The 20,697-nt window shown below is 42.0% G+C and overlaps 2 protein-coding genes across 6 annotated transcripts in view; one reads left to right on the top strand and one right to left on the bottom strand.

Moving 5' to 3' along the window:
• Nucleotides 1-1,053: 1,053 nt before the first annotated feature.
• Nucleotides 1,054-2,504, bottom strand: LOC118889797 (ycf66-like protein). The gene is made up of 3 exons (XM_036841972.1): nt 2,269-2,504; nt 1,612-2,081; nt 1,054-1,324 (listed from the first exon to the last, which is right to left on the bottom strand). Exons 1-3 carry the CDS (start codon nt 2,502-2,504, stop codon nt 1,254-1,256), a joined length of 777 nt encoding a protein of 258 aa, XP_036697867.1. The 3' UTR covers nt 1,054-1,253.
• Nucleotides 1,345-20,697, top strand: part of WDR37 (WD repeat domain 37) — a 56,050-nt gene continuing 36,697 nt past the window's right edge. For 2 of the 5 annotated variants that reach the window (XM_036841648.1, XM_036841646.1), the window contains exons 1-5: nt 1,345-1,619; nt 12,293-12,470; nt 16,183-16,279; nt 19,762-19,857; nt 20,156-20,220. In XM_036841648.1, coding sequence (XP_036697543.1) covers nt 12,333-12,470; nt 16,183-16,279; nt 19,762-19,857; nt 20,156-20,220 — 396 coding nt within the window. In that variant the 5' untranslated portion in view covers nt 1,345-1,619; nt 12,293-12,332. Of the gene's footprint in view, nt 1,620-1,925; nt 2,063-12,292; nt 12,471-16,182; nt 16,280-19,761; nt 19,858-20,155; nt 20,221-20,697 lie in introns of those variants that run through there. The other 3 variants (XM_036841645.1, XM_036841647.1, XM_036841649.1) reach the window with 3 other exon arrangements.

The raw sequence follows: 20,697 nt of genomic DNA, 5'->3' as shown, positions 1-20,697 counted from the left end.
TCATTCGTTTTTATGGCTGAGTAGTATTCCACTGTATTCATGTACATTTTCTTTATCCATTCATCTTGTCGATGGACATTTAAGTTCATTCCATGTTTTGACTCTTGTGAATAGTGCTGCTATGAACATAGGGGTGCATGTATCTTTTCAAATTAGAGTTTTGTCTGGATATATGCCCAAGAGTGGGATTGTAGGATCATATGGTAACTCTATTTTTCGTTTTTAAAGGAACCTCCATACTATTCTCCATAGTGGTTGTACCAATTTACATTCCCATCAACAGTGTAGGAGGGTTCCCTTTTCTCCACACCCTTTCCAGCATTTGTTATTTGTAGATTTTTTGATGATGGTCATTCTGACCAGTGTGAGGTGATACCTCGTTGCAGTTTTGAGTTACATTTCTCTAATAGTAGAATAATTTTTACTTTACTGGATTGTTTTGAGGGTCAGAGTTACCAAATCTGTGAACTGCCTGGCACGCAACAGGCCCTCAAAGTGTTGATTCCTTTCCTGTCTTAGTTTTGTGACACTTTATGCAATCATTTTATTTACAGTAACTTTTATGGAATCCTAAGTATATTAGAGAAAAGGTTACCCCAATTAACAATACCCTAAGTTTCATCCAAACTGTGGATGCTGTGCTGCAAAACAAAACCACATATTAGCACGTGAATCAGTTGGAGCCAATATTGTGGTTAATCAGGCATTCTATGTGCTCCCTCACCCAGAGGAATGCCTTGTGCATATTAGGTCTTTAATAAAATTTCTTGTTGAACGATAGCCACAACCTCCAAGTTTGACATCCTCAGTTCCCCTTATACAATTTTTTTAAAATTTTGTTTATTTATTTTTGGCTGCATTGGGTCTTCATTGCTGTGCAAAGGCTTTCTCTAGTTGTGGTGCTTGGGCTTCTCCTTGCAGTGGCTTCTCTTACTGCAGAGCACAGGCTCTAGGCCCGTGGGCTCAGTAGTTGTGGAACATGGGTTTGTCCCCTGCATTGGCAGGCGGATTCTTAACCACTGCAGCACCAGGGAAGTCCCACACCTTATATAATTGATTTTAGTAATAAGCTTTATTATACTCAATGCTGAAGTAACTTCAGGTTTTATTCTACAAACTTTTTGGTTATTTGGATCCCCAAATACGTCAAGTTTGTTCCTTGTGCAACAATCATACTAGTGCTTCTTGACTCCGAATGATGACCTTTACTGTTTAAAAGAAAAATGCTCCCACGCGTCTGATTTCGTCGTTACTTAAGGCTTTAAACACCCAGCTGGTTGTTCGTAGAGCCGAGGCCGCCTGCGCACCCTGTAATTTTTCCAACCTAGACAAGGACAAGAAGGCCATCAGGTCCCACCTTCCGCGGCGAGAGGCTGCCTTTGTTTCCTCTCTGCAGCCAATGGCTAACACACATTTCAGACAGGAGGCTGCAGTGGGTGAGTCACCCTCCGCAGATCCACCAGGCTCCGCGCGCAGCCACCTCGCTCCCGACGCCCCGGGAAACTGCTCCCGGCACACCCGGCGGTTCTGACTGGGAGCAGCCGTTCCCACATTCCCGACCTGGGTCCCGATGGACGCCGACCTGCGCCAGACCCGGGCGCCCGCACTAACCCGCCGCCGTGAGTATCCGCGGGCCCTCAGCGCCCCCGCCCCCGCTCGGCCCTCCGCGGCGTCTCCAGATGGTCGCCGACCTCGCGGGTCGAGGCCCCGGCGGTCTCGGGGTCGAACAACGACACCACGCCTCCGCCATCTCCGCGACCCCCTTGGGGCCCCCTGCCCGCACTGGCGGCGCGTGGGACTTTCTTCGCGGGGCTGGGCTTCCGGCGGTACTAGCTTGGGGCGGAGGCGGGACTTCCTGCGGCGCCTGCGTGCAGTGGATTTCCGGCGCGGGGCTGAGGGGGGGCCGGGACTTCCGGCGCCGGAAGTGTGGGGCGTCGGGCTGCCGGGTGTTAGGGCTGCGCGTCCGCGTCCGTCCCCGGCGCCGCGTGGCTGGGAACCCACCGGCGGCAGCGCACGGCCCGGCTGGCACTGCGTGGTGGCGGGCTCGGCGGCGGCGTGACAGGTGAGTGCCGGCCTGCCATCTTCAGCCCGGGACGGACCGCCTCACTGTGTGTGGCAGCGGCCTCGCGCCGGGCGGGGCGTGCCTGTGGGGGCCGGCGGCCTAGCGCCCTCGGACCCCGCGCCCTCGGACCCCGACCGCGCTCCCCCGAACCTGGACCGTGTTTCCCCCGAACCCGCACCCCGACCTGGACCGCGTCCCTCTCCGACCCCGAGCCCGGCCGGGTCTTGACGTGGTTGGAACGCGCGCCCCTCGCCCAGAGCGGCCTGTGAGGCGGGTCCTTCGAGGCGCCCGGGAGTCTCCGGCCCGCGAGCGCGCAGGAGCCCGGGGGCCGTGGGCCCCTTAGCGGGTGTGGGGCCGCGGGAGGGGCGCCGCGACCTTGGGCAGGAGTTGCCGCGGGTCCGTGTCCAGCTTTGCGTCCTGCAGAGTGCTCGCACGGAGGCATCGGCGAGTGTCCTTCCTTCTCAGGGCTCTGGGCAGCCGTGCGCACCTGCTGTGCCCTGGCCCTGAGCTGACACCCCAGCCCCTTCCCCCAGGGGTAGTGACAGCCCTCTGAATTCCCTAGTCCTGATTTTCCTAAGAAGACTTAACAGGCACGAATTTCGTTCTCGATTCGAGGACCTTAAGAGTTAAGGTCTTTAAACAGTCTTGGTTGTTTTCCGGTTAGACATGCCCCCAGTCCCGTCTCATGTCCAGAGCTGGTGAGCGTGTGTTTCGTGCCTTCGACTGGGTCAACGACAGGACACCTTACCCGGGTTGACCGAGGGTGGACTGCGGGGCTGCCTCTGGTTGATGTCGCTCAGCAGTTGAGTTTGGTGTTTGCCTCCAGGAATTCAGTAACGGTGCTTTCACAATGAAATGCTGTGAAAAACTCTACTGACCTTTTTGTGGAAATCCAGTCACGTTTTGTATTTTTAAATGCCACATGCAAATTATATCCTTTAACCGTTTTGTACACATGATTAACGTTCATGACATTTACTATTTAGGCAGGTGTTTTTCTCTTGCTAAAAGAAAAGTGTTTAAAAATCCCACTGGATTGTGAGTAATGTTTTGTAGGTGGGGGTAATAGGCGTGTGGCAGCATATAGCAAGGACAAATGAGTTGGGCAGAAGGAGAGTTTATGTTAAATTCATTTGTTTGACCGATAGGATAGGGAGGTTGGATTTTTGGAAGGGACTATTTATGCTTTTTTGAATGTGTTTAAAAAACCAGTAGGACCTTTTAGTTACATAAACCTTCTGTTTAATGTGGTCATATGCCCTGTGATATTGGGTTAGTATGACTATTTTGAAGGAAGATGGTTATCTTGGAATTTCGGGCTTCTGTTTTAGTTTGTATTAAGGTGAAACAGTACATAGTGGTTAAAGCAGCTTACTCACCTGCGTGAAGAAGTTTTCTTTCTCTTTACAGCTCCATGGCCAATTGACTAAGTGTTTAGTCTGTTAACTACTTGGGAACTGTACCTCACAGAGGTGTTGTGAGCATTATTGACTGTTGTTACTAATCCATTTGAGCCTCACCACAGACTTCCCCACCCATCAGTATCTCTCCATCATTTCTTTTGTCTGTATTTCCCTTCTTGTCTAGCTTAGGTTCCACGCTACATCACTTCAGTATTCTTTTTACATCCCTTCTTGTTTAGCTTAGGTTCCACGCTACATCACTTCAGTATTCTTTTTACAAACACCTGCAACCTGCTCCACTCTCCATGATGTCATCCTGCAAAAACCCTCAACGTGTTATCAGACATTTAAATAAGATTTATGCTAACGCTGACCTGTGGCTTGAGGTGAACACTATAGATATGTCCCTTCCTGGGCTAAGGGGTTGTTCACCACCAGGGTGAGCTGTGGAAGGAAGGAAGGAAGTGGTGGTGGGACCAGTGAAGACTGTGGGGAACAAGATGGAGAATGTGAATGAAGAGGCAAGAGTAAAATTTTTAAAAAGTTTCAGGAAAAAGATTGTGATAGATTAACAGAAAAAAAAGAAGAAATTTAAAAGAGGTTAGAAGAATTAGAGAAAACTACAGATCTAATTTTGGAAGAATGGTAAAGTGTAGTTGAAGAAATTACAGGAAGAGACAGAACTTGAATTAGCCAGATAATCTTTGAATGTTAATAACACTGTGTGGCATAGGCGTTATGAACCCATATTGACATATGACTTCACAGAGTTTAGAAAGTTACTAAGAGAGAAAATCAGTATGAAAAAAATCATTTGAGGCCAGGTTTTGGGGAACCAAAACCTCTTTCAGATTTATAATTGTTTGAAATGTATGTGTTTGGTTGGAAATTGATCAATGGGAAAAGATGACCAGTGTTATTGACTATTTTGTGAAGTGACCAGCAAAAAGCAGGCAAAGCCCAGAACAGCACCATGTGGTTCGTGGGGTTGAGGGAGGAGTTAAAGGCTTAGGGACAGGCAGAAGGTGAGGATTTTAAAAGTTAGTTGTGAAGAAGACTGCTTATTTCCTACTGAAGATACAGAGGCTGGAAATGCTGGTGATGTGATACTTAAGGGAAACAATTGTTGAGGTGAAAGGAGGGTTGATACTGCAATTTTCACGCTTCCTATCACCAATTTGTAGAATCTTCGGAATGCATTAACTTCCCAGTTTATGCTTACCAGATGCATAAACTTTCCACTGATGAAGTTCTTAAGGGAGGAAAGAGAAGCTCTTTGCTCTTTTATTTGCTTGATTGAAATGTCCAAAGATAGTCTCCTTTTTTCTTGAGCTTTCACAGGGTGTTAATATGTTTGTTCCTATAAAAAACATAACTTATAAACTGTGAGGTGACTATGATAAATCTGTGTTGAAAATCTTGACAACTGAGATGCTTATGAAGTTAGTAATTTAATATGTATAATCACTGAAAAAGGGAATTATATCGACCTTCCTTTTTTTTTTTTTATAAAGAATGTAATTTCTGGATAAGATTCCTTTAAATCAGTTTGATTTCTTGGTCAAGTCAACCTTTGTATATGGCATACTTAAATAGTCTCTAAATGTTTCCATTAAAAAATTACTGGAATACTCTTCAGTGGGATCATAGGAGTTGCTTAATAACATAAATTTGTTATATTCAAATAGTTCAAATTAAATATCAATATCTTTTTTTGTGTATATAAAATTCTACCAACCACAGATTCTGCCATTGTGAGTTTTTCTTTATACCTTTGTTTCAACTATCTCAAATTTCTGTAGCTCAAATTTTTCAGATAAATTTCATCAAAAAGATTTGTTCTGTCAAAAATTAATCAAAATTAATTTTTCCATATATCATGTAAGGGACTGATAGTTTTATTTTCTGTTGTCTATATCTATCAGTAATATAACCTTTTTTTCCCTTCTTGCGAAGAAGCGTAATAATGGTAAGGCATTGGACCTGGAGGCATGATGGAGTCAAAGTGACCATCTTTACTTTCTGTGTGGACCTCTTCCAGATTTCTGCATGCTGCCTAGTTCTCTTTTCATCTCTAGACCCATACACCTCCTGCTTCCTTGTATGTTAGATATTCAAAGACATTGCAAAAACATAATACATTCAGTATTAGGTCTTGGTTTCTTCTCCATATCTGCTGCCTCATCTCAGTAATCTGATCTCCGTTTCACCTACCTCTTGCCTCAGAAACAAGGGCTATCCTTGATACCTCTCCCCCCCACACCGCGCCCCCCCCCCCCAGTCCATTCATCTACCTCTAATCTTAACTATTGTCATTTATTGCCTAGACTGTTTCAGTAACTTACTAACTGGCTTCATTCATGGTCATCTAATCTTTCCATGTATTTTTCACATAGCAGCCAATCTAGTGTTGCTTATTTGCTTAAAAACTTTTAAGTAGCTTCCTTTTTATTTTAGGATAAACTATAAACACGAAAGAACAGACTCTAAGCCTGTCTTCTCCACTTATCTTGCACCATTCTCTCCATTGTTTGCTGTGTTGTAGCTATAGTATTTATTTTTTAATATCTCTGATAAACTAGTCTCATTCCTGGCTCAGGACATTTGCACATTGCTGTTCCTGTCCTTAAAATATTTACTCCCTTCTCTGTTTTCCACATGGTTAACTTTTAGGAATTCTTCAGTCTCGATTTAGATGCCAGTTTCTCAGAATGACCTTTGTAACTCTTTAGCTAATAGCTGGCCTCATAATATTTGCATATGTCTTTCGAAGCACTCATCACAATTTATAACTTCTGTAATAAGTTATGAGATTGTGTGTTTAATGTCTGTCTTCCAACTCAACTCTAAGCAACCTGAGGGTAGGGACCAAGCCTGTTTTTTCACAACATTCCCAGTACCTAGCTCATCTACAGATGAGAGGACTATTGATGAGTGACTTAATGAAATAATGCTGTTATTATCTCTGCTTTAAAGATGACACAGTTAAGCCTTAGGAAGGAGGTTAAGTAACTAGACCAAGGTAACACAGCCTGTCAGTGGTAGATGTAGCATTCATCCATTTCTATTCATGCATACATTCAACAAATATTTGAGGATGAGTTTATGTCAGGCCTAACAAATACAGTAGTGGCCCCAGTTAACTGTGTCCCAGTCCTCATCGTGTTGATGGTGTAGCGGGGGAAACATTCATTAAGTGAGCAAACTATAAATAAGATCTAAGTACAAACGTGGTGAGGATCATGAAGTGCTGTGACTAGCGGTCGTCAAGGGAAGCCGTTTTGAGGAAGTAACGGTCAAGCTGAGGCTTCATGATGGAAAAGAGCCAACCCTTTGAGGGGTTGGGGTGTGGGGTGGAGGGGACTTAGGTTTGTATGACTCTCAAACTCATGTTCTTAACCATTGGGTTCTTCTATGGATTTTATTCTGAGTGGGTGTTTAACTTAATTGGGTTATTTATATCCATGTTATTCCACTAAATATCTGAAGTGCAAAACTATTTAGTTCCAGTCACTGTTATTCTTTAGGGAAGCAGAATGTTATTCAGTGTATAACCAAAACTAGTGAGTGAAATAAGGTGTGATGGATTACACAAATTCTTTCTCATTCTCCCATCGAGAGGTGGTCTCTGCCCTCTACTTGAATCTGGGTTGGCCTTGTGACCTGCTTTCACAAATTGAATATCCAAAAAAGTGAGGGGAATGGAAGATTTTTTTTTTTTTAATGAGAATTTTAGAGATAAAAAAGCAACCTTTTTCCTTTTTTAAGTGTCCTTTTAAAAAGATTTGAGAGTTAAATTTTGTCTATATAATGTGCTACAAAAAGTAAGTGATAATTTTAATAGATTAATGGATTTCAAATTTTTAAACCTAAACACACAGAATTGACCAATTTGAATGTTTTTAGTGTGTTGTGAAACAAGACTTACTTTTTTGTTGCCATTTTAAACCAAGGCCTATACATGTCTAATTTGAGAGTCAGAAGATCTCTGCCTTTGGAGTAGATGTACTTTTCCTATTTCTCCAAGAACAGCTAAAAACACTGAGCATTAAATACAGAAGAAATATGAGACTGAGAAGTGGAGAGAAAAAAGTAGACTGGCTAGATGTATGGGGACCTGAGAAATGATGCAAGGCTGAGTTTCCTGGGTTTTCTTTTTGCCCCATACATCCTGGCCTTGGGCCTGGAGAAACCAGCAACCTAGCAACACCAAAGGGCTCAGACAAGCCCCAAGAAAAGCCAAAAGACCAGGAAAGAGACAGCCTGCCAGACAGGACATGTTTAGAAAACATTGTAGCCCCCATCTCACCCTTACTGTCAAAGGCAGGGTGGGGAATCTAGACTTTCACCCCTGACAGTCTGTATTGAGACAACACTTTGTGCTGGGTGGTATCAGTGCAGAGCTGGGATTTTCATCTCTGTTGGGTCGTAACAAAGAACACCCTCCTTCTTCCTGTTGGGATGGCCTCAGAAGAAACTTAGTAGAGATTCAGGAGTTTTACCATCACCCGTGGTAATGAGGCCGTGTAGGGCACAGTAACAAAGCACCCCTGGTTCAGTGCCTGTGATATGAGTAGAGGTCAGGGGAGAGGCTGAACTCTAACCCCGCCTGGCATTAATGAAGAGTACTTCCACCCAGATGAGTGGAGGCTGAGTGGGAAGCCCTCACTTCCATCTCCACCTTCTACATCCACCTGGCAGAAACAAGGCTGCACACTTGTTTGCCTGCTGGGGCAATGTCAGAAGAGGCCTGCTGTAATAGAAGGCTGAAACCAGATCCCACGCCTGATAGCAGTGCCCACAATATTGAGGCTTAAGTGGTAAGTATTTTAAAGCAGCCATCATAAAAGTTTTTCAATGAGGAGATACTAATACTAGAGGCAAATGAAAAATAGAAAATCTCAGGAAGAAAATATAGGATATAGAGAAGAAACAAGTGGAAATTTTGGAACTGAGAAGTACAGTAAATGAGCTTGTGGAATCAGTTAACTGATTCTTTTCCTCTGTCCTTTCCATTCTTCCAACAGCAGAATGGAGAGGACAGAGGAAAAGAATCAGTGAACTTGAAGATAAAACAATAGAAATTATCCAATCTGAACAATAGAGAGAAAATAGACTGGAAAAAAGTAAACAGAACCCCAGGGACCTGTGGGACTTTAACAAGAGACCTATCTTTCTTATCATCAGAGTCCCAGAAAGAGGGAAAATATGTTTGAAGAAATACTGGCTGAGTATCTCCCAAATTTGGCAAGCCATAAACTTACAGATTGAAAAAGTTTAGTGAAATCCAGGCAAAATAAACTCAAAGAAATCTATGCTAAGACACATCATAGTCAAGCTTCTGAAACCAAAGATGAAAAAGCAGCGAGAGAGAGAAATGTCCCTTTACCTATAGTGGATTTCTCATCACAAACTACAGAGGCCAGAAGGAAGTAGCACATTTTTCAAGTGCTGAAGGAACAGAACTATCAACTCAGAATTCTCTATCAAGTGAAAACATCCTTCAAATGATTTGTCACCAGCAGACCTACCCTAAAATAATAGATAGAGGAAATTCTCTAAACAGAAAGGAAATCATGTGGGAACACCAGGAAGGAAGAACAAACAATGGAAAGAAAAAATAAATTGGTAAATTCAGTAGACTTCCTTATCTGAAATTAGGTTTGAAGGTTGAACCATAGCCGTCTGATGTGGTTCTTAGTGTGTATAGAGGAAATACTTAAGATGATTATGTTATAAATGGGGAGGGCAAAGGGACACAGAGGAAGTAAAGCTTCTACACTTTACCATGAACTGGTAGAAGTTGATGATCAGCAGACTGTGAGTAAGTTGTGAAGAGATAATGAAAACCTAGAGCAGCCACTAAGAAAAGTTATATGAAAGAGAGAAACTCAAAAACTAGATAAATCAAAATGAAATTCTAAAAAATGTTCAAATAACCTACAAGAAGGCAGAAACAAAATGAGAGAACAAACAGAATGAATTATGCACTATGCCCAAGTGGGATTTATTCCGTGGATGCAAGGTTAGATCAATATTTGAAAATCATCAGTGTAATTGACCTTAAAAAAAAAAGCCATGTGATCATATTAAGTGATGCAGAAAAAACATGACAAAATTTAACACTCATGAAACTCTCAAAACATGAATAATAGAGGGGGACTATCTCAATTTGATAAAATATTTACCCAAAACCTACAGCTAGCATCATACTTAATGGTGAAAACTGAATATTTTAACTTTGAGATCAGAATAACGCAAGGGTGTTTGCTATCACTTTCTAATTCAACAGAGTACTGGAATTTCTAGCCAGATCAATAAGATAAGAAAAGGAAATAAAGGCATACAGATGAGAAAGGAAGAAGTAAACTGTTCTTTTTTTACATGACATAATAGTCTACAGAGGAAATGCCAAATACTCTACAACAAAATCTCGAACTAATAAATGAGTTCAACAGGAACGTAGGATACAAGCCCAGTACACAAAAATCAATTGTATTTTTGTATACCAGCAATTAACATGTGGAGATGGAAATAAAAATACAGTGTCATTTAAAATTGCTCAAAAATAAAAGTATAATCTTCAGGGTAATTTTAGAATGTATGTGTAGAAATTTTATGGGAAAACTACAAAACTGAGGAAAGAAATCAAAGACGATCTAAAATCTATATGCGGCGTTCATAGATTGGAAGTCTCAGCATAATAAAGATGCCAATTCTCTCCAAACTGGTAAACAGATTAAACACAATTCCTATCAAAATCCTATCAGGATTTTTGTAGATATGGACAAGATTATTCTAAATTTATATGGAAAGGCAAAGGAACTGGAATAGCTAAGACATTTTGAAAAAGATGTAAGTGATAGGAATCACTAATTTCAAGACAGCACAGAACAACGGAACAGAATAGGGAACCAAGAAATAATCCCATAGGAATAAAGCCAATTGATTTTCGACCAAGATGCCAAACTTTCTCAATTTAGTGTAGGATGGATAGTCTTCAGCATATGGTGCTAGAATAATTGGATATCACCAGAAAAAAACAAAAACAAAACCCAAAAAACCTTGATCTAAACTTCACATCTTATAAAAATATCGGCCCAAAAATAGCTCATAAATTTAGATGTAACCTATAAAACAAATTTTAAGAAGAAAACATAGAAAAAGTTTGGGATTTAGGACTGGTGAAAAGTTCTTAGGCATGATTCTAAAATTATGATTCTTAGAAGAAGAATAATTGATCAGTTGGACTTCATCAAAATTTAAAAGTTTTGGCAGAGTGGAGTTTGTGTGAATTATATCTCAATAAAGATTTTTAAAAATCTTTAGTTTTTTTTCTTTAAACATATAGCAATCTCACTCTTGGGCCTTCATCCAAAAGAAGTAGAAACTTAAGTTCACACAAAAGCCTGCATATTACTGTCACAGTAGCTTTATTTGCAATAGTAAGAAACTGGAAAGCACCAGAATTTTTTGCAGTAGGTGCACAGTTAAGACAACTGTACTCCATCCACACTGGAACAGCACCAGCAATCAAAAGGAGGTGGCTGTTGGCCCACATGGCAAGGGGGCGGGTCCTGTGAGTGCTAAGCTCAGAATCTCCAGAGGGCACATACTCTGTGCTTGGCATTTGTATAACATTCTACGACAGCAAAGTTGGGGGATGTATGGCTGTGGGGTGGGCTCCAGAAAAGGTGGTATACTCTACACCTTACAGAGTGAGGACCCAAAGATGCTGTCAGTAGTTGGAGAAGGAAGAAACATAAGTACATACTTAAATTACATGCACTAAAATAGATTGGGAGAAGGAGGGACCAATAAGAGCAAAAAATGAGTAGGTAATGTCCAAGACGTAAATCTGCAGTTGAAGAAGGAAAATCTCATGTGTAAATATATTTCTTAGAATCATACTAGCTGGGACTTCCCTTGTGGTCCAGTGGCTAAGACTCTGCACTCCCAATGCAGGGGGCCCGGGTTCGTTCCCTGGTCAGAGAACTAGATCCCACATGCTGCAACTAAAGATCCTGCACGTGGCAAGAAAGATCCCGCATGCTACAACTAAGACGTGGTGCAGCGGAAAAAAAAAAAAAAAAAATTAGCTAATGGTGATGTGATTATATTGGGAGGAGGAATTGATAATAGCAGGAAATGAGTAGATAACATCCAAAATGGGTAAAGGAAAATGTTTGCATTATGTGGATATTGGAATGCCGTGCAGGTATGCTGTGTAGCGGTGGCCCTGACCACAGGTGTGTACTGGGAACATGGCTGGTTCCAAGCAAGAGGCGTTGTGAGTATGAAGGAAAACGGGGAGCTTACAAACTGAAATACCCCATTTGTGTTTTTTACATTGACGAAAATGATATTATTTTAAACATATTGGGTTAGATCCTTAGAATTTCACTTGTTCTTTTTTAAATGTGGCTACTAGAAAATTTATGATTACATATGTGGCTTGCATTGGATTTCTCTCGGAGGGTATTGCTCTAGAATCTGTAGCCTGGAATATGCAATTAGGATTGGTTCCCTCTGGGGAGTAGGCTGAGTCTGCCGAGAGTGGGCTAAGGGAGAGTTGTTCTTTATTTTAAGCCCTTCTTTGCTGTTTGATTTTTTTTTAAAGGATGTTAATGAAGTTTGATAAAAAGTTACTTCTTTAATAAAGGCTGTGGTCTCTACCTTAAAACATGATAATTTATCACATTCTAATTTACATAATAAATGTTAACATAGGAAATTTGCAATGAAAAGTAATTGTCTTGTCTATTTTTCCTTCATTTCAGTTTGCTGTATCAGAAATAAAGTACTTGTTTTTCCTGTTCCTGTTTAGCTTCTTGCAGGAGTGACCAGGGTATCACCTTTCAGAAGTAATGCCCACAGAAAGCGGGAGTTGTTCAACTGCTCGCCAAGCAAAACAGAAACGCAAATCTCACAGCCTTTCCATACGAAGAACTAACAGCTCAGAGCAGGAGAGGACTGGCCTGCCGAGAGACATGTTAGAGGGACAAGTGAGTGTCTGGTGAAGATGTGGATCATGTTTGCAGTGTTTCAAAAATAGCCAAATATATGCAGGTCTCCAAAGTAGAGAAAAAGTGTGGGTTACCAAAACACACAGCCTCCTTCATAAACCAGTTAAAACTGCTGTCAAGTACAACAGCTTACACAGAGACAGAATTCGGTTTCCAGGTTAATGTGTTTACAGTTCTTAATAATAAATGTGGGTGTGACAGTCTGGACTAGTTTTTATTCTTTGTACAGGTGAATTGACAGTGTAGTTTTAGGTTTTCTGTCTGAGTCTCCAGAAGAGAAGAGAATCAGGTATAATGATCTCTTTCTATTCTCTGCAGAGTTTTTGGAATCCGATCTTTCAGTAACTTTTCTTGGCTTTATCCTGTGTTTGCTGTAGTTGAGTGTGTTCTCTGCTGTTTATTACATTATGTCTTTCTGATAATTTGATACCACCTTTGATTAAGTGATCTAATATTTTATTGATAAGTTTGCTTTTACTTTTTCTAGTTCCTTTATGATGAAGAAAACGTGTTAGATTTTTAAAAGAACATTGTCGTGAAGCCTAAATAAAATACATGTTATAATAAAATAAATTTTAGCTACATCTGCTATATCTTTACATAGGCCTAAGTATATATGTAAAAAAAAATACATATGAATTTATAATCATTCTTTTGCAATTAGAACTAATTCATCAGCCATAATGTTAAAGGAAAATATGGCTTAAATCAGAGAAACTGGCTCATTTGCATATTGACTTTGTTAGAAGCAAGCCGGGATGTGGAGGATGTGTTTCCAGGAGGCAGCTGTGTGTGCTTGGAACCTAGCGCCGCCTTTGCTGGCATGTGGTAAATGTTCACTTAGTGTCCTCTTATGTGTTGACTGGATGAATAAATGAAATGGTTGCATTTTAACTTAAATTTGGAAATAAAATCATAGATTTAAGGAGCCTCCAAAATGGCTTTGATGTTTTTCGTGAGCTCGGATGGCCATAGCAAAGCATCGCAGACTGGGAGATTAAACTGCAGACACTGCTTACTCCCTGTCCTGGAGGTAGAAAGCTGGAGGTCCAGGTGTGGGCAAGTTGGTCCTCCTGAGGCCTCTCTCTTGGGTGTGGATGCCATCTTCTCCCTGTGTCCTCACAAGGTCTCCCCCTCTGTGGGTGTCTGTGTCCCAATCTCTTCTTATAAGGAATGTTTGAATCAGAGCTGTGCAGTGGAACTTCTGTGATGGAATGTTGTAGATCTGTGCTATCACATATGGGAACCAAGAGCCACATGTGGCTAGTGGGACTGAGGAATTTTAAAAATTGTAATTAACTTACTTTTAGATTTAGTCAAATGTGGCTGTTGGCTACCCCCTTGGACAGTGCAGGTAGTCTAAGATACTTTTAAGTTGTTAGATTTACTTAGATTTCCAGCAGTGACAATTCCACAGCTGTCTCTGCTGGCATTTTCTGGTGGTAACACCATGTTCTCAGGGCCTTCTGCGCTGTCCCCGTTGTGATGTAGAGCCAGCAGGTAGTTGCATCTTGGGGTAACCCTTTATGAGGGTCATTCAGAACCCTGCGGGCGGGTTGGTGCCTGCTGGTGGATGAGGAGCTCCCTTGCGGGTTGGTGGGGGTGCTCTGCCCAGTTCCGTGGCAGCAGGACAGCGGTGACGGCGTTGGGCATGGGCACTTGGCATGGTAGGCGTGGGGCGGACCTCAGGTGTGAGAGGCCAGTGATCAGGGCATCTGAGTGGAGCCACAGGTCATTACCCTAGACAGGGTTGCAGTCAGGCTCTCAGTTGTTGGGGAGTCTTTATGGGAATTTTGTGTCTTGGATTCACGAGTCAGAAGCATTGGAGGCACTGGTGCTTGACTCAGAGGTGGGAGGCCCCTGTCTACACCGGGAAGCACCAACTGAGGCCGGGAAAGGGGCCTCCTGCCTCCTCTTCCACATCGGCTGTGACAAAACACAGATTCTTATAGAACTTTACTGAATCGTAGCTTTTGTGTCATGAGTTTTCTCAAATGATTCCAGAAGTTCAGCACCTCTCACTTGGGGGTGGGGGTGGGGCACCTGTGATTGCAGCTTGGAGGTCAGACTGTTGGGAAGCTCGGAGGCAACCACAGAGCTGGGCTGTGCTCCGCTTGCCTCTGGTGGAGAAGTTCCCCTTTCACTGCACGTCTCCTTGATTGTCTTTATTTTATCAAGTGAAGTTAATGCTGACATTGTCTCCCTTTATGATTACACTTACATGAAGCTGCATTTACCATTCGAAGTAAAGGTAACATTTCAGTTGCTGAATAATGACCTTAACGTTAAATACTGTGAGTGTAGGTGAGTAGGAATTGATACACGGAAGAGGAGATTGACCTTGGGAGGGGCCAGAAAGGCTCAACCGGTGCTGGTGCCGCCCCCTTGAGGAGGGCTAAGTGGATGAGGGGTGTGGGAGAACGGGCGGGGAGGCCACAGGCAGGTGGACAGGGTGTCAGACGTTAATTGTGATGGTTTATTTTGCGTTCTTTGTTATTTTAAGATGTCTTTTTTTTTTTTCATGATTTTCATTGGTATTTTAGAGGGGTGTTGAGAGAGGCTTATCACCAATTCTGCCAGATTGAATTTTTAAACAAGTGGCGTCACATCTTTAAGTAGCTTGTAAAGTTGACTTTCATGTTCTGTGATTATTTCAAAACATGTTGCTAAACGTTGGTATCATTACAGATCATTTTGCCTAAAATGCCTGTCTTCCTAAGAAGTTAATCTGAGAAAGGATTTAATAAACATGTCTTTTTTTTTGTATTTGCAACTCATTAAACATCAAAAAGTTTATGCTGCATATAAATTTGAAAACTCACTTGGAAAATTACACTGACATCAGTTAACCATTGAAACATTATTTTAGAAATATCTTTTAAGAATTTTGTTTGAAAATAACTCTTAAGTGGTAGGGTGGGGCACATACAAAATATTGTCTAGGCCGCACCCTGAAGAGGCTGGAGTGGAATATAGCCTCTGTCAGTACCAGCAGTGCCTGGAAAGTGAGTGCCTGAGAACACAGTTGGTGCCTAGGACACCAGGCCAAGGAAGCTGCTGCTGCTTCCTTTGACTTCCTGCGTGGTGGGAGCAGGGCGCTGGCGGTGGGCAGAGCACCTGCGAAGGCCTGGGAGCTTCCACGTGGGTGTTTTCATTTAGCCGATACACGTTTTGCTCTTACAGCTGAGAGTTCTTTTCCCTGCTTACAACAATCTTCTAGGTATTGAGTAGAGTTACAGGAAATGATCCAGTTTATTTTGCTTGAAGCACAGTGAACATGAGGACTATAAGGTACATCTTCTATTAGTAAACAGCTTATTAAAATTAATTTATAATACCATATGCTAGAGCTTAAAGGCTGTTTATAACTTCATTTTCTACAAATTTGGGAGTTTTTGAATAAGGTATGCTTGTTTCTTTCCTTGTGAAAGGAAGTTACATGTTTGAAGACGTGCTTGGTCTTAAATCTCATGCCATCCTGGGTAACCATTTATACAATTTGATTTTAGTTTCATCTGTAGAAATTTGAAACTTTAAGTTCTTTGAGTGTTTATGTATAAGAAATAAAATATGTAAAGATGTAAAATAAGAGTTTAAATAATTCACTTTGGAAAAATTATATTAGTGCTTGGTGTCAGAGTTTCTCGTTCACTCATTCGTTCATTTTAAGCAGAATCTTCTTTTTCTGCAGGATTCTAAACTGCCTTCCTCGGTTCGCAGTACTCTTTTGGAACTGTTTGGTCAAATAGAAAGAGAATTTGAAAACCTTTATATTGAAAACTTAGAATGTGAGTATCTCTCTTATTTTAAATACTTTTATAACTTTTCACTTCTCCATACAAATATTTGAGAGTTTAATTTGTGGGTAGACATTCACCTTTGTATCCCTTTTCTGTTCTGCTTTGACAAACTTGAAGGGCTCAGGATGGCACACGTTTATTATCTGCCTGCTCTGCACACTCAAGTCAGGGTGTTGGCAGAGCTGTGCTCCTTCTAGAGCATGAGGAGGAGTGTGTCTCCTGCTGGTTTGGGTTGTGATCTCAGTTCCCTGTGGTGTGAGGACAGAGGCCCCCATCTTGCTGGCATTCCCCCGGTCCTTGGCTCGATGGCCTTCCTTCCTCTTTATCTTCAAAGCCATCAGTGGCAGGCAGCGTCCTCCTTGTTCATCTCTGACTCACTCCTCGGGACACGTGGGAAGGATGGGCCGCCTGGGTCACACAGCATCATCTCCCATCAGAGGTCCTTCACCTCAGTCACACCTGCAGGGCACCTTTGCCACCAGGTCATGTGTTCACAGGTTATCTTTGGGGCAGGCAGTATTCTGCTGACCACACCTGGCAATCTGAATTATGATTTTACGAAGAACGAATTCATCTTATAACTTTTCCTACACAAAGTATACTATAAATTAAGAAAACAATTCATTTCTTTAAAATATACTGTGTTTAGAGAATTTCCTAAAATGTGTGTATTACCTGTTTGACTTATTAAAGGTAAATCAAAAGAATTTTTAATTAGCTTGGCTTTAGTTTTTTTTTTTTTTTTTTTAATTTTAGAAACAATGCATTCATTTGCTTAGAGTCAAGCAGTGTAAGAAGGAAAGATCTAACTTTACCCCCTGCCTGTAGGCCCATCCCACACTGCAAAGGAAAACACTTTCTGCATATTTTGCTTTTAGTTCTTCTCATGATAATTTTTGTTTTGTTTTGGACTTTATCCTCTTTTTTTAAATGTCTGTTAAGTTTTAAGGACATAGTTTCCAACTTTCCAGCATTAACACTTAAGCAGTGATTTTGATACAGAGACTTCCACTTTCTCTGAATCCAAGGATGCTGCCCGGATGCTAGTTTAGAGTTGGATAGGTTGGGAAGTTCCTGGCACGTCTGATCCATTACCTGTGTCATTCACCATAGCAGTGTTTTGTTTTTTTTTTAACAGAAATTAGTGAAGATTTTCACTTTTTTAAAATTAATTAATTAATTAATTTATTTATTTATTTATTTATTTATTTATGGCTGTGTTGGGTCTTCGTTTCTGTGCGAGGGCTTTCTCTAGTTGCGGCAAGCGGGGGCCGCTCTTCATCGCGGTGTGCGGGCCTCTCATTATCGCGGCCTCTCTTGTTGCGGAGCACAGGCTCCAGATGCGCAGGCTCAGTAATTGTGGCTCACGGACCCAGTTGCTCCGCGGCATGTGGGATCTTCCCAGACCAGGGCTCGAACCCGTGTCCCCTGCATTGGCAGGCAGATTCTCAACCGCTGCGCCACCAGGGAAGCCCACCATAGCAGTTTTTGATGAAAGGTTTTTCTAATTGCTTTTGCCTGGAAATGATTTTCCCCACGCAGCTCTCCTTCCCTTCTCCTGCATGTCGTCCTGTCCTGGCAGCCAGATCATCAAATCCTAAGAGGAGGGACAGGGAATTTTCTCTATGTGTCTCTGGAGCTGGTAGCCAGGCATCCACGGCCACAATTAAGAAAGCAGAGGTCAGAAAGGCAGGGTCCGTCTGTGGGCTGCCTTGGCTTCTTGGTCATGATAATTTTTGTAAATTTAAATAATCTTCTATTTTAGCCATGTCAGCCTTAGGCCACATGCATTCATGCTTCACTGTCAAGCGTTGGGAAATGAACCTGTCCTTCTTTACCCTCTCACTGTTCCATTATCTTCAGTTTTTGTTATTTTTTTTTTAATAATTTTTTAAAATTTATTTATTTATTTATTTATTTTTGGCTGCGTTGGGTCTTCGTCGCTGTGTGTAGGCTTTCTCTAGTTGCGGTGAGCGGGGGCTACTCTTCGTTGTGGTGCGTGGGCTTCTCATTGCAGTGGCTTCTCTTGCTGCGGAGCGCGGACTCTAGGTGTGCAGGCTTCAGTAGTTGTGGCACGCGGGCTCTAGAGCGCAGGCTCAGTAGTTGTGGTGTACAGGCTTAGTTGCTCCGTGACATGTGGGATCTTCCCGGACCAGGGCTCGAACCCGTGTCCCATGCATTGACAGGCGGATTCTTAACCACTGCGCCACCAGGAAAGTCCAGCTTTTGTTATTTTTATAGGGCTTGTGTTTATAAAATTTATATTATGCAAATGTAACCATAATCAGGATTTTCATGTTTTTTAAGTTGTTTCCAAAAATTGAATACTAATAAACAGCATTTGCATTGTTAAAATATTTTTCACTCTGGAAGTAATTGGTGTGAATCAGTGGTGAAGACAGTGTAATCCTGTGTCATTTAAACTTTGCTGTTGGAAAATTTAATGTTTTAATATTGGGTTCTCTTATAAGTCCACCTTGAAAATTTACAGAGTGAGTAATTATTCCAGCTTTTTATCAAATAAAAATTAGGTACCGTGTACTGCATCTGATTTTTAAGGGTTTGTTATGAGAGTTGTAGCAACCCAGGTATTACTGAATTTCCATTGTGATCTAAGGCCTTATGTTTTATGAGTTGATGCAGTTTGTTCAAGAAAAACTACAGGGTTACGAACGACTAATGCTGGAGGTACTTGGAGTTTACACTGTCAGTTGCTTAACGGTTTTAGTGGCTTCCTGCTGCTTGTGAACATGTCCAAATGCTCAGGCTGGATCTGTTCCGAGCCTTTTTGCCCTCGGCCTTCCTTCCACACCACCCTCCCCACCCTCCCTGTAGCCTCAGCACACCGTGGGCAGCCTGGGCGGCGGCAGGCACAGAGCCCGAGTGCTGGCTGCATGCGTGGCTCATGGGATCTCAGTTCCCTGACCAGGGATTGAACTGGGCCCTGACAGTGAGAGTGCCAAGTCCTAACCACTGGACCGCCAGGGAACTCCCAAATGTTAATTTTTGTTTCTTTTTTTTTTTCCCCCCTTGAATTTTTAATCTTTGAGGTATATAATCCTCACTGTGCTCTGTGGTGCCAGGCAGCAATAGTAAGGTTTTGTTATTATATGTTTTTTCCTCCAATTTCAGTGTTCTCAGCTAGACTGTAAGTGTTTCATTGAGTTTTGGACAGTGTCAGAATAACATTTTTAAGTGCGTTGAATAAAGTACAAAGGACACAAACTATATTGAAATCCAAGAGCCCTGCTTGAGGACGCGATAGCACAAGGTCTTTCTGGTGTGGGAAGTGTAGTGGGATTTTTAATTTTGGAATGATGTCTTGAGGTTTTTGGAACTCTGTAAATGTGACCTTGTTTACTGGGATATCATTCCTGTGTTTGTTTAGACAGTACTAATGTATAACATTCTTATGTGCTCACTTTTGGATTTGGTGAATATACATCAAAAGTACATGTTTTACTTTTCAGTGCGCAGAGAAATTGAGACTCTTAATGACCGTTTAGCTGCCGAAGGACAAGCAATCGATGGGGCAGAGCTGAGTAAGGGCCAACTCAAAACCAAAGGTAAGGCTGCCTTCCCGCAGGGCTCACCCTACACGTTACGCTCGGAGGGAGTTTGGAATTTAGTGGAGGACAGGACTCACTTCCTTTCTGCAGTCATCAGGACTTGGAATAATGTAATTCGGGTGTGGGTGTAGAAGGAAGAGGAGGTTTCGGGAAGCCCCGTGTCCCACGCCCCTGGCTTGCATTGTCCTCCTGTGTGGAACAGAAGGTGGGGCGAGCTGTCTCCCTGTCCCAGCTCTGACGTTCATGGTGCTTTGGTTGTGTGATTGTCTTGACGGTTGGTTCTGTGTCTCTGCAGCCAGTCACAGCACCAGCCAGCTTTCTCAGAAACTGAAGACCACCTACAAGGCCTCCACCAGCAAGGTACTTGTGGCTCTCAGCCTGTCACGTGTATGTAGGGTGTGCACATATGTGCGATAGAGAAACCTAATTTTTAAAAGGAGTATTGTCGATGTTAAGTGGCCACAGTGCATAGACAACTGGATGTTACCTGTGTTACTGCGGCTGAAACATTATGTGTTTTTTTTGGTTTATGGTTTTTTTTTGTGGGAAAGTACATTTTGTATTGTTATTTGGCTTGATATGGAGATTCTGAATTTGGAGAAGCTAATAAATGGGTATAAAGCAGTGGAAGTTAGGTTCTGAGCTATAGTTACATTTTAGTTCACCTCTTCTTTAATTTTCTAAGTATGATCAAGAAGTGAAGGTCTGTGTCCAAGGCAAATAGAGATATTTGTCATATTTTGCTTTTTTAAAAATTATCTTCTTCTGACCTTCTTAAAGTGGCAAAGATTTAATTATTTGGGAATTAATTTATCTGTGGGGGAGTACTGTTATGAA

Source organism: Balaenoptera musculus, chromosome 2 (genome assembly GCF_009873245.2).
Source record: "Balaenoptera musculus isolate JJ_BM4_2016_0621 chromosome 2, mBalMus1.pri.v3, whole genome shotgun sequence".
NCBI lineage: Eukaryota > Metazoa > Chordata > Mammalia > Artiodactyla > Balaenopteridae > Balaenoptera > Balaenoptera musculus.
Note: the sequence above shows the minus strand (reverse complement) of the source record. Positions and strands in the feature narration are given on the sequence as shown.